At 50.7% G+C, this 18,441-nt stretch overlaps 2 protein-coding genes across 6 annotated transcripts in view; one reads left to right on the top strand and one right to left on the bottom strand.

The window, feature by feature from the left end:
• Positions 1 to 15,378, top strand: part of RIC3 (RIC3 acetylcholine receptor chaperone) — an 81,337-nt gene extending 65,959 nt beyond the window's left edge. For 2 of the 3 annotated variants that reach the window (XR_012518082.1, XR_012518084.1), the window contains 4 exons: positions 1,062 to 1,123; positions 4,668 to 7,892; positions 10,542 to 10,641; positions 14,216 to 15,378. The gene's annotated coding sequence lies outside the window, so the exon portion shown is untranslated. The remainder of the gene's footprint in view (positions 1 to 1,061; positions 1,124 to 4,667; positions 7,893 to 10,541; positions 10,642 to 14,215) is intronic. The other variant, XR_012518083.1, reaches the window with a different exon arrangement.
• Positions 269 to 18,441, bottom strand: part of TUB (TUB bipartite transcription factor) — a 90,714-nt gene continuing 72,541 nt past the window's right edge. For 2 of the 3 annotated variants that reach the window (XM_039470853.2, XM_003919810.3), the window contains exons 3-12: positions 18,047 to 18,209; positions 14,186 to 14,329; positions 12,722 to 12,889; positions 11,494 to 11,615; positions 10,839 to 11,036; positions 10,438 to 10,550; positions 9,409 to 9,526; positions 7,737 to 7,835; positions 7,341 to 7,512; positions 269 to 6,890 (exon numbers count right to left, since the gene is read on the bottom strand). In XM_039470853.2, coding sequence (XP_039326787.2) covers positions 6,757 to 6,890; positions 7,341 to 7,512; positions 7,737 to 7,835; positions 9,409 to 9,526; positions 10,438 to 10,550; positions 10,839 to 11,036; positions 11,494 to 11,615; positions 12,722 to 12,889; positions 14,186 to 14,329; positions 18,047 to 18,209 — 1,431 coding nt within the window. In that variant the 3' untranslated portion in view covers positions 269 to 6,756. The remainder of the gene's footprint in view (positions 6,891 to 7,340; positions 7,513 to 7,736; positions 7,836 to 9,408; positions 9,527 to 10,437; positions 10,551 to 10,838; positions 11,037 to 11,493; positions 11,616 to 12,721; positions 12,890 to 14,185; positions 14,330 to 18,046; positions 18,210 to 18,441) is intronic. The other variant, XM_074401053.1, reaches the window with a different exon arrangement.

Below are 18,441 nucleotides of genomic sequence, written 5' to 3'. Positions count from 1 at the left end.
ATAACCACTCATGAAGTGGTAGTTATGTTTTTATTATAAGGGCTATGCTATAATTCAGACATGGGCCCAAAACTACAAGAAAGAGAACTTGTTTTTGCTACTTCCAAGACACTTCACAGTTTCTTGGGAGGTGGGCCTTCAGACAGGTTAAGAACTTCTCCAGGTGGGCAAAGAAGAGAGGACATTCTTGGCAGAAAGAGTTGTTGAAAAAAGCAGTTGGATGTGAACATACATGGATGTTCAAGTATTTTGATGAGGCTGTTATGTAAAGTGTTGTTAGTCTTTGGGGAAAATTGGCTTATGGAAATTCCTGCCAGAAGTACTAAGCCCTTACGATGGTTCTTCCTGCCCTGGCTCTTGGTTGGTTTATATATAAGGAATATGTTTGTGTATTTATATATCAGACATTTTGGTGTACCTTTCAGTCATTCAGGATTTAGACAGTTCTTTTTGGATTTTCCAGAATTATTTTATCTTTTAGGGATGAGTTATATGTGTGTATACAACCCAGGATGACAAAAATCATGGGACTGTTTTTTTGTTGCCAAGGCTGCCATCTCTTTCCCGCGGTCTTCATTTCTGACAACGAGGGGAGGGGGGCACTTGTCCTTTGGGCACTATAGCAGAGTACACAAGTCATACCTCTATGGACAGTTATCTCACAAAACAACTGCATAATCTGGGATCATTCTTGGTAAATCAGGTGGGTGGTACAGCCAGGAGATCCCCTTTCCTGGTCACGACAGGAGCACGAAGAAACCATTTCATTATCTCCATGACTAGCTCCAGAAGCTGAGCCCAGGGAGGTGTGCTGAGGAGTGGAGGTGTATTTGGTCTGTAGAAGCAATGGCTTTTGAGAACCGTACTCTGCACCTTATATGGTTTGGGTGACGAAATAACTTATGGTCCAAATTGAAACACTTTGGAAACAGGGAGCTTTAATAAAAATTAAGCCAAGGTAACAGGCATAAACTAAGACTATCCTGAACATATGGTCACCCCTGTCTATGGCCATTTAAGATTTTTCAACCTGACTAAACAAAACCCTCTTTCCTTTGTAGAATATCCTGTATACGCTATTTCCCGCCAGAGGCAGAGGCCACAGGAGATAGGCCATGTTCAGGTAGGAAACACTCTTGGTCACATCAGAACTCTAGATCTGGGGGGTAAACAAACTCTATTTATTACCACACTCTAAGTTTCCTTCAATCCGGACTATTTGTATTCCAAAGAAAAATTCAGTACTTCAGCTATTCAGCAATACTGAGAAAAAACATGAACACATCTATGACTTTGCCTTGACCACTGACTTTTCTAAAATGTGCTTCCTTTTCTTTCCCTTTTTTTACACAAAGAAAACAAACCAAATTTCTCCTCTTAGGTCATTCCTTAACTTCTGAGAGAACTAGTTTCTCCATGAATTGGGAATGATGCTGTCTTTCCAGGGCTGTATGGATTAAATAAGATGCTTTTTATAAAGTGTCTGTGCCAGGGTGAAGCATGTGGTAGGTGCTTGGTGACATCAAGTCCTGTGTTGCTGAGATGTCACACCTGACACGCTCTAAGGCTACCCGGACTGCCAGGAATGGCCCAGGGCCATTCTGCAGTCTCTGGGTGCCTTTAGTGGTAACTTCCTCTCTGGGTCAGACCATTAGCTTTCATGTCTGCTTCTACCTACCACTGTAGCTTCCCTTCCTTTTGGCTTCAAATCTGCCACAGCTGCCCTGCAACAAAAAAGATTCCTAAGCATGTCTAAGTCCTGTTTAAATGGGTTAGGCTCCAAGCAGGCCCACAGAGTACTTAAGTTAGAGCAGTTCTCTTCAGGGTCTCCTGTGCCACCTGAAGGAGTGGGCCTGGTTGGATCTTTTATACATTTTTTCTCTCTGCAGACGGCCCTGTTCTGTTCCTAAGGCCAGGCCTACTCCTTCAGGTGGCACAGCAGACCCTGAAGAGAACTGCTCTAACTTAAGTACTTTGTGCCTTCACCATTTTCCTACCCTCTGGGTGTGGTTCTGATGAACCTTAAATTTGAAAGGCACAGCCAGAGGGAGGTCAGTGTTGACCTCCATGTCATTGGTGAGGTTATGATAACTCTTTGCTATTACCACCCATCTACCCACCTGAGGCTCCTAGGAAACAGTGAGTGAAGGGTAGAGAAAAAAACTTTGAGGAACAGAAGTGTTGAAACAGTTCAAGTTTAATGTATTGATATATGTCTGTACTTAGACAAACACTAAATTCTACAACATACATAATGTCAACATGGGAAAATACCAAGTTTGTCATTGCACATACCAATAAATAAATACATTTGCTCCAGAATACCAAAGAAGTTTATTCAAAAATTCACTTAATAAAAGCACAGATTTTTCTAAAACTCCAGATAATCTTGAACAAAAATAAAATGTCTGACCACTCCAAAATAGGAAAAGACAATCTTGTGCAAACAGACATACACATTCTAGGCATTGTGAAAACTGGCTATGTGTTCCCAGCAAGAAACTTCACCCCTCCTGACCAGCAGTCAGGCTTCCCTTTCCTAGTCATTCTAAGTTGCCTTCTAGGAAACTCTGGATCTCAGCCTCTTCTCCAGCTTTGCCTGGACCTTGCTAGGGAGAGGGAGGGACAGGAGCACAGAGAAGGAGAGGGATGTGATGTCTTTCTTAGGAAAGAAAAAAGGCACAGTGATGAGCTATAAAGGTAGTAATGAAAGCAAAGAGTAACTTTCATTCACTCCAAATCCTACGGCAAGCTTTGACAATGTAACATCTTCATCTTGCGGTTAAGAAAATGGACCTAGAAAGATTATGTGGATTGCTCAAAATCACATAGCTACTAAGTGCAGTAGTGCATTCTGTAAGACCAACTTGCCTCTTCACTTGGTTGGAAAATTTAAAAACCAAACCTGTCATAATATGTCTGTTCTGCCCCTCCCCGCTGTGTCCCGAGATGACAGAAGATTCCAGGTGGCCATAAACTCAAACAAGAGCCCAGCTCTTGGCCTGTTACTGATGGCTACTACAAGCCCACAGACCAGAGCCCCAGGTAGTATAGTGTCCCAACTCTGGGCCCTAACTACAGGTCATTCAGGTCCCAGTCTCAGTGAAAGCAGACTCATTCAGCTATGTGGAGAAGTGTATTCAGGACCACTTGGCAACCTGAGTTGACACAGGGATGCCGCAGCTGGCATAAGGAATTAGAAAAGAGAAGGCCAGTGTTACTGCAGTAGGAGAAAACCAGGAAGTCCATCTAGGAGATGGAATTTGTGCTTGCATAACAGAGCCATGGAAATGGCTATCCCAGCATCTCCCCTCACTGCAGACTCCATTGTAAGCAAAGCATGGACCTTTTTCTTTGAAATCAACCCTGCCACTTGTTAAATTTAGAACTACCTCTAAATGCTAAGTTTATTTAAGAGGTAAATGTCCTGCTATTTTCAGAATGAGGGAAAAAAAAAGTTCTTCTTTTATAATTTTGTGTCCTACTTGTCACTGAAGGAGGCAGGCTCCAAAAGTTCTCTTACAGCTTCTGATTATCACAGTCCTGGCTTCCAACACCTGTCTTCACCACAGGTCTGGACCTTATGTGCTTCCTCTGAACTAGTGTCGTGATTTTTAAGGCACATTCACTAGAATATGTTCCATTTCATCCATATGTGCAACATACCAATTTCTTCAGGCAATGGAGAGAGGGAACTGAAAAGCTAACACCTTTCTTAGATGGTGTCCTCTCAGAACCCTGAGAGAAAAAGCTGGTATTTTCCCAGGTATACCTTCTGTTCAAAGAGCATGAAATGAATGGACAAAATCCACAGGCGATCATAACAACATCCTTATTCCTTTCCTACTCATTTCTTAGCAATATGATCACAATTAAGAAACCTCAGTTGATTACTGATTGCCCTTTTCCCCAGTATACACAGAGACACGCAGACACACACATACACAGACGGACACAGAGCACCTTGGAGCCAGAAGGGAAAGAAAAGCTAGACTTGGAGAAGAGTTGGGGAAGTGAGCTTCACCACTCTGCAGAACAGTTTGGGGGCAGAGGGTGTAGAGTTTGGGGTGTGGTCCCAGGAGCAGTTAGAGAAAAGCTGCCTAAGGTCCCAACTGCCCAATACAGTTAGGGACTGCTCATTCTGTCATTGATTCCCTGCCCAATCAAGGACCATCCATCCAGGTAGAAGGTATGAAGGGCCCAAGAACTCTGTCAGAGAGACTGAACCCAGGTGGTTTCCAGGGGCCCTAGAGCAGCTTTAGGAGTACTTGTGCCCATGGCGCCACGGCCAGTGGTCAAGGAAAACCAGCATTTCCAGGAGTGCACTCAGCTGCGGATGCTTGTCACTCAATGCCTGACAAGAGTTTTGTGGCTGAGGCTACCGTTCTCCACACTCAGTCTAGAAAGCTCAGCCCATGTTTCCTGACCCCACCAAAAGATCCAGCCAGCTCCCTCTTCCGTATGCTACAGGCGAAAGCAGAGGCCAAGAGTTTTCCTTTGTGCTTCTTCTTTTTCCACTGCTACCAAGGTCTCTGTCTCACCAGAACTCAGAACCAGCCTGTTCTATCTTAAAATCACAAATCCAGAGAAATAGCTTGACCAAACATTAGAGATGACCTAGTATCCATCATCTCAAATGTCACAATGCAGATCTCTTCTCCTTAAAGGTAGGGAAGGAGGGGCTAAACTGGAACTGTAGAAAGGAGGATGGCACCATGATGTTTCACCAGCCCTGGCACAGAAGGTTCTAATGCGCTCTAGAAACTGGACCATGTTGCAAAAGTGAATCATTGGAGGTGCCTCTCACAGAGATGTATGGCTGAGGCGTGGGAAGATCCTGCTAGAACAGGTATGCCTTGCTTTAAGCATTCAACATAGGAAACTCTAGATTACAAAGAAATGATAGCATACTACTTCTACTTAAGTCAAAACAAGTCCTTCACCTATAAAGCCTACCATGTTTAAAATACAACTTTTATTTTTAAAAATTAATTTCTGCTTAGCTCTTCCAAACATATCTACTCTAAAGCAAGGTTCAGTTCCTGCTTGTTTCCCACTGATTCCTGATCTCTGTCTGGGCAAGAAGCTTCCACCAGGGTAAATGACAAATGAGCAAGAGCTCGAGCTTCGAGTTCCCAAGCCTGCACGGTGGATAGTGCCATCCAAGGAGAAATAGCAGTGGCAGTGGAGGGAGTAATCGGGCCCAGCCCCAAAACCTTTATGCACTCTCTCTCACCTAAACTGAGAAGCGTGCCGCAGCCTTACTAAAGCCTGCCCACCGCTGAGCAGTCCTCACGGAGGGGCCAGACACAGGCCAATCCTGGATCATACTTGTGCAAAAAACCAACTTTCAACAGGGAACTGCCTGAATTCCTACTGGAATGGTATCAATCTTATGTATCAACTCTGATGTTTCTAAGTCTCTGGAATCAGGGGAAGTGGGGAGGGCATGCAGAATGGGCCCCAGGAGGCTAGAGACCCAGAGACACTAGTTTCTTGGGGGACAGTGGGAACAAAGAAATCAAGAGAACCAGAGGTTGTGAATGCTGCCATTAACCAGCTAGGTGACCCAGGGCAAGCCCTGTTTTCTGAGAGTGATTCACCTAAAGCAGTAAGGTTGTACTAGCTGATCCCTAAGGGTTCTGCCACTACTGATCTCTTGTGGTTCTAAAATAGTCCTTGCTTTATTCACCCTGTCCCATTTCCTCCCAAGAACCACACTCAGAAGGTTTTACCAACCATGACTTGGCTGACAGCAGTGAGAGTTGGGTCTTTCCAGAGAGAGAGAGAGAGGAGATTCTTCTAGGAGCACATCATGGCTTGGGAATGGTTCTCTGCCAGCAGGATCCCCAGGCATGCCTAGCTGTGTGCAGTCAGGCTGGTGACCTTGACCCCATCTGTGTTTCCTTGGGGTTGTGCTGGGCTGCTAAGCAGAGAGGTCCTGGGGCAGCTGACAGGACTCCCAGAACAACCCTGATCCAGGGACCCTGTTCATGCACTTCTGCATGATGACCCTGCGTCCTGCAGGGCCCATCTACTAAGACAGTCAGCCTTGACATCTGGGTCCCTGCTGCCTCTGAGACAGAGCGAACCTGGAGAAACGAAATGTGCTAGAACCCTAGCTACCAGCTGATTCCCACAGCCACAGTGAGCCAGGACCCTCCAGTCCTGACAGGGCCCTGCCACTTACCTGTCCCCACCACCCTCCCAACCTCTCTCAGGCTTGGGTGAGCCTTTCTGCAGTTGTTTAAGGGCCAGGCTCGGAAACCAAGCCCTTTGCTACATAAAGTGGATGTGGCCTTCATACATACACACACTCACTGTGCCCCTACCTGCTGGGGTACCCGTTGCCATCTGACTCCTTGGCTGAGCGGATGACTGGGCCACAGCAGCCCTGCATTGTGCTTCCTCTCCCTCTATGCCTCTTCCGGCCTTCCCAGCCGAAAAGGTTGCTCAGCTTGGTAAGCACGACTGCAACACACTACCCCAAGGGTTGGGGTGTGTGTTGATCTCGGGGCACAGAAAGATTACTCTTGTCCCTTCACACCCACCCACCCGCTCTCCACTGCTCCCCTGCCTCAGCAGCAGAGGCAAAGGAGCCAGTTCCTGGCTGGCTGGGCCAGGGAGCCCACTGAGGGCCAAAGCTTCATCTGGCAGAAGGCCTATATACAGAGGGTAGGCAGGGCTGTCTCCATAGCAGGCAGGCAGGCAAGCTCCGCTCCAGGCTGGGCAACCCCAAAGGGCACGAAGAGGCCTCTACTCGCACGCCAGCTTGCTGTCGAAGCTGGACAGGGCAATGGCAAAGGCCTGCAGCGCACACAGCGGGTAGTTGTAATCCATGGTGAACACATCCTCTGCTACCCGGCCAAACTGCATCACGATGTAGTCCGCTGGGGCCAAGCACAGGCACAGACAGAGAAAAGGACAGACACACACCCAAACCACATGAGGGAAGAGAAAGTGAGAAGCGGAGATGCCAAGGGAATTACAAAGGAAGTAAAACAAACGCCAATTGGGAGAAGTGGCAGGAAAGAGGAAGCAGATAGCAAAGGAGAAAGTGATGTGAACACCAGGGGACAGAGAAGAGGAGGAAAAGTCCTTTTAAAGGGTGTTCCCATGCCTGAGACTCTGCTGAATACAGAATCTAGGACCAGGGCTCCAAAGAAGGTTCTTCCAGGACCTCCCAGTCATTAAGGTTAGAAAGTTCCATACATCTAACCTAAGCTGTATAGCTCACATTCTTCAACTGTAGCCAGTGGGCAGGGCTAGGTGGGGTGCACCCTACACTAAGGGCCTTGGGCATCATATGGACCATAATGAGTAGGGACAGAAACACTCACGGTCATTGCCATGGATGATCTGGAAGTTCTTCACGGAGGCCTGTGTGACACGCCCATGGAAGTTGAGTACGTAGGACTGTGTGTCATCATTCCAGACAGGCGTCTTATTTTGCAGCTCGATGATACTCTCGGTGTTCTTATTCTGCCAGCGTGCTAGCAGTGTCTCATGCTCCTGGGAGGGCAGCCTCACCTGAGCCAGGCCCAGGCCTTTGGCACCATGACCACCCCAAAGAGGGATCTGTCCCAGGAATGTGGGTCCTAGACTTCCCTAGACCCCCAGGGCTTTCTCACATGGTATTCCCTCTACATATACACATCTGCTGGAGTTCTGCCCTTAGAAGCTCATGCAGAGACCAGGATCATGGGGAAAGAAGGGAGGGAGGAATAGAGACTCACGTTGCGGGGGCGGATAGAGACTCTCTCATGAACCATGTTCATGCCTGGGACAATCACGCTCATCTTCCGAGGCCCCTTGAAGCCTAAGACGTTTGTCTCCTGGGAAAGAGAACGCAACACTGGCCACCTGAGGCGTCTACTGACCTACTGGAGAAGGTGAGGGGATGGGAATAAAGATGAAAAGCTCGTTCCCACCATCTCCACTCCAAAGTCTAACATGCACCTCTAAACCTAACATGGGCAGAACCGAGCTCCTGGGTCTCTATCTGCCAGAACTAGCTTCTTTTATACGTCATCCTTGCTCCCATTTATGGCAATGCAATTCTTCCACTTGCTCTGGCAAATTACTTGGTCACACTTGAGTCCTCTCTTCCACATCTTACTTCTAATCCATCAGCAGTTTCTATCGGCTCTGCCTTCAAATTATACCCAGAACTCCACCACTTTTCACCACTAGGTTCTTTCACCAAGATCACTGTAACAGCCTTTATCTGGACTTGTTCTGTTGTTGGCCCTCCTACTCCTCCTTCCCATCATCTGTTCTCAACACAACAGCCAGTGCTCAGGCATATTAAGTCAGATTATCTTTCTCCTCTGCTTAAAAACCCTTCAGTGGCTCCCCAGCTCACTCTGAGTAAAAGCTAAAGATGTGACTTTACCTGAACATGCCCCCATGGTACTCTCCTTGCCATTTACTCCCTGGCATTCACTCCATTTCTTCTTCATGCCACGCACTCAGGACTTTTGCCCTGTGTCCCCTAGACATGTACACTGCTGGTTTTCACTTCCTTCTGCTCTTTACTCAAGAGCTACCTCAGTGAAGGCCTCCCTGCCATTCTTCTGAAAATCTTACACCCTGGCATTTCCTGTCCCCACTGCCTACTTTTTCTTCCTAGCATTTATAAAGAACATACTTACTTCACTGATCTGTTTCACAGCTTGTCTTCCCTACTAAGGCCTTAAGTCCCGTGAAGGTATACATTTACATCTGTTCATTACCACATCCTTAAAGTTGGGGCTCAGTAAGTACTTGAAGACTTGGGCTGCCTCACCAAAACTGGTCAGCAGGTGGCACCACGGGAACATACAAAGTAGCTGTGGATTACTGATGGCCTCCAATAAGTCCCCATGCCCAGGTTGATAAGATACCCACCCCTCATTTTAAAAAGGAAGAAACAGCTTCAAAGAGGTAGAGTGATCCCCTATATTTAAACTCCAGTTTGGTCATTTTCGAGCTGTGTGATACCTGCAGCTGAGCTTCAGTTTCCTCATCTATAAAGAAAGTGGATCTATCTCTTAGGTTGAACATTCAGTGAGAGGACAAACTGCCCTGTAATCCACGTAGAACCTGGCATACCAGAGGGATGACACGGGAATGCGCAGAAAAGAACCCAGGCCTACTGTCTCCTTCTGCCTAAGAGACTCCTGGCCTGGACTACAGAGAGCCAGGCCTGGTTTTCTGAGCTCCCCAAGCAGATGGCCGGCTGTGGTGTGAGCTCTGAAGACAGGAGGCAGAGCCAAAGCTCCTGTCCTAGGCCAGGATCACTCCACAGAGGACAGCCCCTCTCCACAGAGCCTTGTCTACCTACCAAGATGGATGGGATAGCCCCTAGATCAGTCCTGGGTTTCATATCTACCGTGGACATCAGAGACCCCGGAACCTAGGACTCACGTAGCACACAGCTGCCAGCTCCTGACGCAAAGTTCCACTTTCCAAAGTAGAGGATGAGGCCTTCTGAGGGTTGACTCCATTGTCATAGACAGTGAACTTGGTGCCCATCAAGTTGGACCTGAAATAAAGGCACAAGCAGTATAGAGTCACACACCCTGTACCCCAGAGCAGGGAACAGTTCGTCTGTCCTATGAGGAGCTTGCAAAGCATTCTGGGCTGGTCCAACAGCAGGCCCAGGGAGGCATACTGCTCACTGAATACACAGCTTTGAACACACTTCTGTGGGCAGAAGGCCTAGACTTGCTCGGAGTTGATTCAAAAGTGCATTTCAGTTCAGTGGCAGCAATTCAGGAAGGAAAATCAGGATTCTTCACAACATTTATCTGGAGGAACATGGGAGTTCCCCTCATGGGAGGTGGGCAAACAGAATGGCATCTGGTAAGACAGTAGAAGGGGCTCAGCACCCATGGAGAGAAAATGAGATCTCCCCTGTGGCATCCAGCCTAAGTCTCAGTCCAGCCCCATCTCCAGCTTTAGCTCCTGACCTCCCAATCTTTATGTTCCCCAAATCTGGTACTCTGCTCCTCAGCAAACCCTCCTTCCCTATGGCCCCCACCTGGAGGCCTTTCTCAGAGCCTTCCTGCCCCTTCCCCAGCACCCCCACCCCCAAGATTGCTGTGTGTTGCTCATTCTCAGCCCTGTCCCTTGGCACTGACCATGGAGCCAAGGCAGCTCTTCCATGGTGGCCTGCATTATCAATGACACCCTGGGGTTGGATCCGTCACTCTTGGTGAACCTGTACCCACCTGCTGGGAGCAGCTTGGGGTCGGGTGTGTGAGGCCCATCTGTTAAGACAGCTTCCAGGCTGGCACAGACATAGGCCTCCAGTTGGATGTGATGATCAGGGAGGATCTGGGGTAAGCATCCATCCCTGGCCTACATCTCCTTCAGGGAGATTGAGGCCCTCTGTGGACAGCCTGCCCCTGCCCCCCTCCCACTCCTGCCTGCTTCCTGGGAGAGTGCTAGTACCGTAGTTTCCCGATATAGCTGTCCCCTCCTCGAGACAAGTCTGTTGGGTCCACAGAGATGAGGTAATTGGAAGTTTTACTCTTCTTTCTCTTCCTTCCCGCCAGGAGGAACACCTTGGGGAGTGGAACAAGATCATATTCCAGACCCAGCCTCTGGTCCGCACACGGTCATGAGTGCCACTCACACAGACTGTCTCTCCCTGAGGTCAGCACCCAAATGCACATATGTGCACACACACAAATGCACTGGCAAACATAAAATATGCACTGACCAGACACAAAGGCTGTTTCTTTGAGAAACTGAGAGGTCAGTGGTGGATGTGAGGCTTCCAGGCACATTTGAGCCCCTAGAACTCAAAGGGGCTGAAATGCCTAGAGGATAATATAGCCCCAGAACCTTACCTTCTTCCCATCCTCACGGTCCAGGTGCAGAAAGTAGGTGGGGTACATGCCCCGGTCCATCCCCTTCTTGTCCCGGGTGATGCGGCATTTGATGGTGATACCCTGGGGGGCTGGCCTCAGTGCAAACTCCTCCAGATCCTGGACCTCAACGTCTACTGGTTGCTCTGGAGCTGTTGGGCTAGGGGCTGAGGCTGCCTCCTATGGGGACGGAGAATAGGCGCCTGAGCCCCAGGGACCCTAAACATCCCAAATTGGTGGTCTGGGTTCCAAATCTGCCTCCCGATGTGGCGGTGGGAGGGAAGGATCCTGGGATGTGGGCCTGGCCAGCCTGGGCCTGGGGTCAGGAGCTATTTACCCAGCCCTGACCTCTTCTCAACAGTTCCTAGAGGTGGAAATGGGGATATGGGAAGGTCCTCAGAGGTCACCCTGTCCAACTGCAGCTCCCCCAACACTTCAGCCCGCTGGCCTAGCCGAAGAGGTTAGGAGGCTGAGTAGACAGGCATAAGAGGCCAGGAGAGACGCTCCTAAAAGGCATGAGAGTCCAGCCTCAGCCCCAGGACAGCCAGTTCCCCTTCATCTCTTCACACATGCTCTACCTCTAATTCAGATGAGCAGTCCTCCAAAAACTGCTATGGATGCAGGCTCACTCACTCACCCTGACAGACTTCCTGCTAGTAGCAGAGCTGGGGCGGGTGTTACTGTTTAGCTGGGAGGAGCTGGAGCTGTTCTCGTCCTCATCCTCCTCTTCCTCTTCAAAGCTCATGCTGCTGGAGATGCCTGAGCCAAGGAGAGAAGAAGTAGGGATCAGTGAGAACTCTGCCCCACCCATGAAATACACATGGTCACATACACACGTTCAGACACTGAGTCACTTGTGCCCACACACACGCACACTTTTACGCAGCCATATGTACACGTAAAGACTCATGTGTACACTTAACCCATGTCCAAGATATACAAGGACATTCTCTCAGGTGCACACATGAACTGGGGCTGACCACAATCTTCAGGATATGTCCCCACTACCCAGTTTCAGCTCAGTCCCTACATTACCCCCTTCCTAGCAGCTACCCTGCCACTGTCTCTTGTGTATGAAGGCCTACACTGAGCTCACCTTGAACTGGGAACCTCCATGTCTGACCTCAGGCCTATTAGAGGTCTTGGCTGGCATAGGCCATGGAATCCACCAGGGCATGGGCCTCAGCTCCTTCCTCAGCGCAATGTGAGGGGTGAGGAGGGGGGTAGCACTGACTCCTCAACTTTGCCCTGAGCTTTTATCTCAGGTGTCCTCCTGCATGCCATTCCCCAGGAATGCTCAACAGCCCTTTGTACAGGAAGCCATCCTTGATTAGGTTTCTCACAATGACTGGCAGCCTTCTTCCTTCTGCCACCCTGCACCAGGGGCTCCTTAGGGTAGGGCTTGTGGTGGGAAAACTGAGCAGCAGGTTTCTAGGGAGGATCTGCCCTGCCTCTTAGTATCCTGGCCCTGTTCCCACTAGCTCAGCAGACATATGGGAAACTTCTTGCAAAAGGAGCTTTTTTTTTTTTTTTTGAAACGGAGTTTCGCTCTTGTTACCCAGCCTGGAGTGCAATGGCGCGATCTCGGCTCACCGCAACCTCCACCTCCTGGGTTCAAGCAATTCAAGGAGCTTTTTTTTAAGGAGCAAAAGGAAAAGGAAATCTGCCTCCAAATCTGGACACCCCTGGAACCTTATCAGAGGCCCTGCCTAAAAGTTTCTCATTTGTCCTTAAGTGTACCCCACCCCCACCCAACATGGCCAGGGAGGGCCTGGGACAAAGGAAGGCTATGCTCCCAAAGAAAGGTGCATCTGAGAACTTGGGACTGGGTTTTGGGGGTATCACTGGGCCCCCATGGGGCTTACCCTTCCTCTGCATCGTGGCACGGAGATCCTGCCCACTGGGCCGTTCGCACCCACCAGCTGCCGTCTCCCCTGCGTCCTGGGCGTGGTCTGACTCGCCCACAGTCAGGATCTGCACTGGGCCTTGGGCCTCAGACTTGTCTTCTGCCAGTGCTGCTGGCCCGCTGGTGCCTGCAGGCCACGGACACTCCTGAGTTACAACCAGGAGGAGAGGAGGGCCTGGATTCTCAGACATCCATCAAGGGGATGAGGGAAGAGCAGGGAAACCCTCTGCAAAACTTTATTTGCAAAACTGATTTTTATAAAACTCATGATTGCATCAGCCTGTTAACAGCTGGTAAGCTACTAAGGGTTGTGGGCTTCATTTCTTCTGCTCTTCCCTCAAATTAATTGCCATGGGTTGGTTTACAATACCTCACATCATTAAAGCAGACGGCAGCCATCTACAAAACCAACTGCACAGTGGAAAAAACAAGATGGAGAACAAGGATTGGTCCAGACCATAGCCAAGGCCATCATTCGTGGACATGGGCAGCTACAAGTGACCAATGCTGGTGTTTTCTTTCACAAATATACACATACATACACGCAGTAACTCACATCATTAGAAACACGGGGCCCCTTGAAAACGATTAAAGTTGGCATACACTCGCTTTCCCAAGTGGAGCGTGTCCCATCCCTTATCAGCCTTCCTGCCAGTTACCACGAGCTTCAGTAACAGAAGCAAGACCTGACCCACACAGGTGGCAGCCACCCTGCCTGCCTACTGAGCTATGCCCAGAATGCTCGGCCAGCTCCAGAAGCCCATGGCCCCTGACACATCACTGCCCAACCATGATGCAGTGGCTTGGAAACCACTGCCCATGAACAAAGGCTGAGGAAATGGGGTGTGTAGCCAAGAGATAGGACTTGGGGCAGGTGCCACCATCACTGTCCTTATGATCTTTAGGAGTCTTTTCTGGAGAAAGAGGAGCAGAGGGAACAGGCTGGTCTGTGGTCCAGAGGGTAGAACCTGGACTAGAGTACAGAGTCAAGGGAAGCCTGCTTAAGGAAGAGCTCATAGTGAGCACTGCACAGGGAGGAGGCAAACTGCCCGGGAGGCAGTCACCCCATTGCAGGGAGTGTCCTACTCCAGGCTAGGCGAGAGCCTCCGTGAGGGGTCATGATACAGGGTGCTCAGACCAAGGTAGCTGAGGTGGGGGACAGTGTCCTGGGCCACAGCTGAGTAGAACTTAGCTTCCTGGCAGTGTGGTGGGCCTGCCCACACCCAGAGGCGGCCCAGGCCCCTCCCAAGCTAGATGAGGCCTGTGAGCCACGTAACGGGGGACCCAATAGCTCACAGTGGAAGTCTGCCTTTCCTGAGTCTGTGCATCCCGCCCCTCCTCTCCCAAGTCAGGAGGACAACCCTCCCCAGCCCTACAGTGAGGCCAGGCCTGCCGGGGAGGGCTGTAGAAGATGCAGGCTGACCTTTGTGCTTTCCCTTCTTCTCCTTCCTAGCGGCGCCACCCTGGCCCCCTGCTGTGGCTGCTGCCTTGCTTCTCGCAGCTGAAGCTGGTGCTGTCGGGCGTGTGGCTCCCAGCTGTACACTGGCCAGTGAGTCGGCCTCTTGAACTGCTCAGAAGACAACCCCAGACAGAGAGAAACAGGTGCTGGGTGAGACCAGAGCTCCCATCTGAACACAGTACCCAGCACAGCATTTTCAGCTATACCCTGAGTCCCACCAGGGCCCCTGTACCCCTTCCACAGCCCATAGAATCAGGCCCACTCATCTCTACTAAGCAAAGATCCCAGGGCAGGCCCAGCTGGGAGGAGGCAGCGTCCCCAACCCGGTGTGATCAAGTCAACAGCCAGATCAAGACATACGATCAGCCAAGAAGCTGAGCAATCAAAATTCTGGGCTATCAAACTGTACTGAGCCTGGACAGGGGCAGGGAGAATGTCCAAGGATATGGCCATTGAAGATGGTGAAGAAAGAGAGGCAGTGTCTTCTGGAAGAGACCACAACCAGGGCACGCACTCCAGGGAGTCCATGGTGGGGCTTTTCGGCGATGAGCACATGGGAGGCTGGGGTGTGGGAGTGCCCAGAACAGCAACTCTGGGAGACAAGGAGCTACACACACCAACAGTGAGGTCTCAGAAGGGTCCCAGCTGGTGGCCTCCGAATTCTCCATACTGCAGAAACCCAATCTGCTCGAAATCCTTGAATGGTTTCCAGCTGCTCTTAAGATGAAGACCAACATTCTCTCCCTTCCCCTAGGTTTAAACACATACTCCCTGCCTCGGGGGCACCAAGAGTTCCAGCCACACCAGCCTGGTCCAATGCCTCCGCCAGGCACCGCACTTGCTCTTGCCTCGGGGCTCTTGCTCCTCCTGCTGCCTGCACAGCCCCCCACCCCACACCCAGTGATCAGCTCCCAGTCATCCTGCAGATTTCAGCTTGGGTGTCACCTCCCAAGGGAAGCTGTGCCTGCCTCCCTAGTCGGAGCAGGTGTTTTCGTGGCTTCCTTCCACAAAGCACACCTGAGACCGTCTGTTTAGCATTCTCTCCCCACATAGACTGTGAGGCCCATGAAAACAGGGACCACACCCATTTGTGCTCACTTGGGACTTACGGCTTCTAATCCAGAGCCTGACACAAAGCTCAATAAATATTTAAGAAATGAATGAATGTGTAACATGAATGAGTATAGCCAGCAGGTCAAAAACCAGGATAAACGATGAGCTCTGATGTATATCAAACGCCCTCCTTTTCCTCTTGGAATGATGCCCTGTATTGAATGCCTGTAGCCAGCAGAGGGCAGAGAGGGAGGCAGCTAATGCTGTAGGTGGGGTGGGAGTGGCCTTAGAAACACCATTTCCTGGGTCTGTCCTGCAATATGTGCAGCAGCCTCCTCAGCGCTTCATCTAACACTTGGAGCCAGACAAAGACCCCTAGAGAAGCAGTATGTACTTCGAACAAGTCAAATGTCACGTGCAAATGTCCTCTGAAAAAGGCTCTGGAGGCCTGGCCCCATCTGGAATGTCAGCAGGGAATAGCAAGCAGCTGATTTTGAACCTTGGAGCACCCCATGGCCCCTTCGAGTTCCAAATCCCTAAGACAGAGAACCTTCCCCATTTTCTAATGCAGGAAGCATATCCAGAGAGGGTAAATGACTTGCCTCCAGTCACAAGCGAGCAGTTAACTGGTAGTGGCATGACCAGAAACTTTTTCTTTTCTTTTTTACTTGCTGGAGTGCAGTGGCACTGTCACAGCTGACTGCAGTCTCAAACTCCCGGCCCCAAGTGACCGTTGTACATAACTGGGACTACAGGTGCGTGCCATCACACTCTGCTAATTTTTTTTAAAGATGGGGTCTTGCTATGTTACCTAGGCTGGTCCTGAACTTCTGGCCTCAAGCGATCCTCCTGCCTTGGCCTCCCAAAGTGTTGGGACTACAAGTGTGAGCCACCTGGCACAGAAACTCTTTTGACTTCAGTCCTGCACTAACGCCAGAGGCGCTCGCTACTTGTACTGCAGTCTTTCTGACAGCCTGGTGCCATCTGGAACACAGCTGCCAAGAAATATCTGCCAAAATGACTGCACATCAGTGACCTCTCAAGATGTAAATTGGCAGGGACCACAGTCCTGGGTACAGGCTCCCACTCTGTATGCAGCCTCGCTCGCCTATATGTGTGGTGCCAGCCTTGGCAGAGCTGGGGTTGTGATGCCACACAGCCATAGGCCACGCGCCAGAGGACCCAGAAGAGTAGCTGCCTTCTCGGCAGGGTACCACTGCCATCCTTAAGACGGTGTTCACAAAAGAAGTGGAGGAGATGGCTGCCAGCAAAGGGTGGGGCCGGGGCCAGCTCTGTCAGGAGCAGCTGGGGCTGCCTCTGTGAGACAGCTGGGCTGAGGTCCCTTTCCCCGCTTTTCTGAGGGCCTCTCAAGTGGAGTACAGACATACTAGGTATGGCCAAGGTGCTGAACTGAGACACACACAAGGGAATTAGCATGAAGGAGCTTTTCAACAACAATATGGAGAAGAGACCATTTGGCATCTGCTAGGTCTGGGTTCACCAGCAGAATACTGTGAGCAGGCCACTGGGCCCCTCGGAGCCCATGTTGCTTACGGATCATGTGGGAATAATGAGTTCCTGTGAGGATGAAACAAGATAATGCAGGTAAAGCTGCTAGCACTGTACTTAGCCACTGGCAGATGCACAGACGCCTTTTATTAGAACCACCAGAGTGGGCTTCCTCGGAGAGTATGCATGCACATAGAGGGGATCGAGCCCAGCCACAAATGGCACCAGGCAAATGGGACTCAACCACTGCTCTACAAAGCTCAGACAAAGGGCTCAGTGAGCTACGGGTCAGTGGAACCCAGAGAAGAACCTGAAATACTGTGAGGCAGGGTATGGGACCAGCAGTTAAATGAAAAAGCTTAGCCCTGAGGTGAGGCAACTACCAGTAGTTCGATGTATCTGGAGGCTCCAGGTCAGAAAGAAGCCACAGGAGGAGGGGAATCCCATGGCTGCCAAGGTTCTTACTAACCGCAAGAGCCAGATGCCTGCAACCTTCTTAGAATTACTATTTGATGAAGTAGCAGCCTGGATTACTAGCACCAGCAGGGGGCAGTGGTGACTGAGTCTGAGTCCTTTCAAGCTCAGAGAGCCCAACCCTCAAGTCTGGCCTGGCCTACTCTTAACCTAACCCACCAAGGAAGGAGAGTCCTGAGAGCAGGGATGTGCTGAAGCCATTCTCTCTCCAGGATGAGCCGCAGAGAATTTCCTCCTAGTGGGCTCTGCCGAGACCCGGAACATACAAGGATGGGAGCTGGAGGCTCCAGGTCACTACAGCAATTAAGGAGTTGTAAGCCAGAGACCGGGATCTGCAAGTCAGAAGCCAGGCAGACGCAGTGCAGAGAGGGAAGGAAACAGGTGTTTGTCCTGAGACACTGGTTGGTATGGGGCAGGACAGAGATGGATTCTTCTCAGGATGTAGAATACTGCTGGGGAACAGGCTGTTTATTCTTAGAAGCTGCCACCTGCACTCAGTGAAATGCTCTAAATCAAAACCTGGACTTCTGAACTTCCTGGCTTCATAAAAGTTTTAGCCTTCTAACCTCAGCACCTGATTCAGGAGGTGACAGCTGGAGCATACACAGGTGCCCAAGGCCACAAGTCCACCTTCCCTCTGCCCTCCCTACTCAGCTGTCTGCCTGGGCTGAAAGCCATACACAGCCTGGGCATACCCTCACCTGGACCAGCCCTCACCTGCCTAGGTTGGCAGGAAGTGAAGGGCTCCCAAAAGTCGTGACGGGATGTGGGGTGGCAGGCAGGGGGTACCTTGGTAGCTGGTGCCGCCACTGCTGCTGAGATAGGACTCCACCAGGGGCGCTTGCTCCTCCGACTGCCGGGCCCGCCGGCTCCGGGGCCGCCCATCTGCGTTGGCCTGCACCATCAGGGGCTCCTGGCGCTTCTTCTTCTGCTTCTGCTCCAGCAGGGCCCGCTGTGGAGGCACAGAGGTTGGCTGACCCACTGCCTCCACCAGGAAGGAAGGGCTCCCAGTTCTGGGGCGCCACAGCCCACCTTGGGCCAAGGCCCCATGTTCTTGGCACCCCAAGACTTGGGGTCCAGGAAAAGGAGGCAAGATGGGGCTCAGGTGGCTGCCTTGGCAGAATCCCAGCAGAGCCAGCCAGCCAGCCCTCCAACTGCAGTCACCCAGCTGCCTGAGGGGCAGA

Source organism: Saimiri boliviensis, chromosome 6 (assembly GCF_048565385.1).
Source record: "Saimiri boliviensis isolate mSaiBol1 chromosome 6, mSaiBol1.pri, whole genome shotgun sequence".
Taxonomy (NCBI): Eukaryota; Metazoa; Chordata; class Mammalia; order Primates; family Cebidae; genus Saimiri; species Saimiri boliviensis.
Note: the sequence above shows the minus strand (reverse complement) of the source record. Positions and strands in the feature narration are given on the sequence as shown.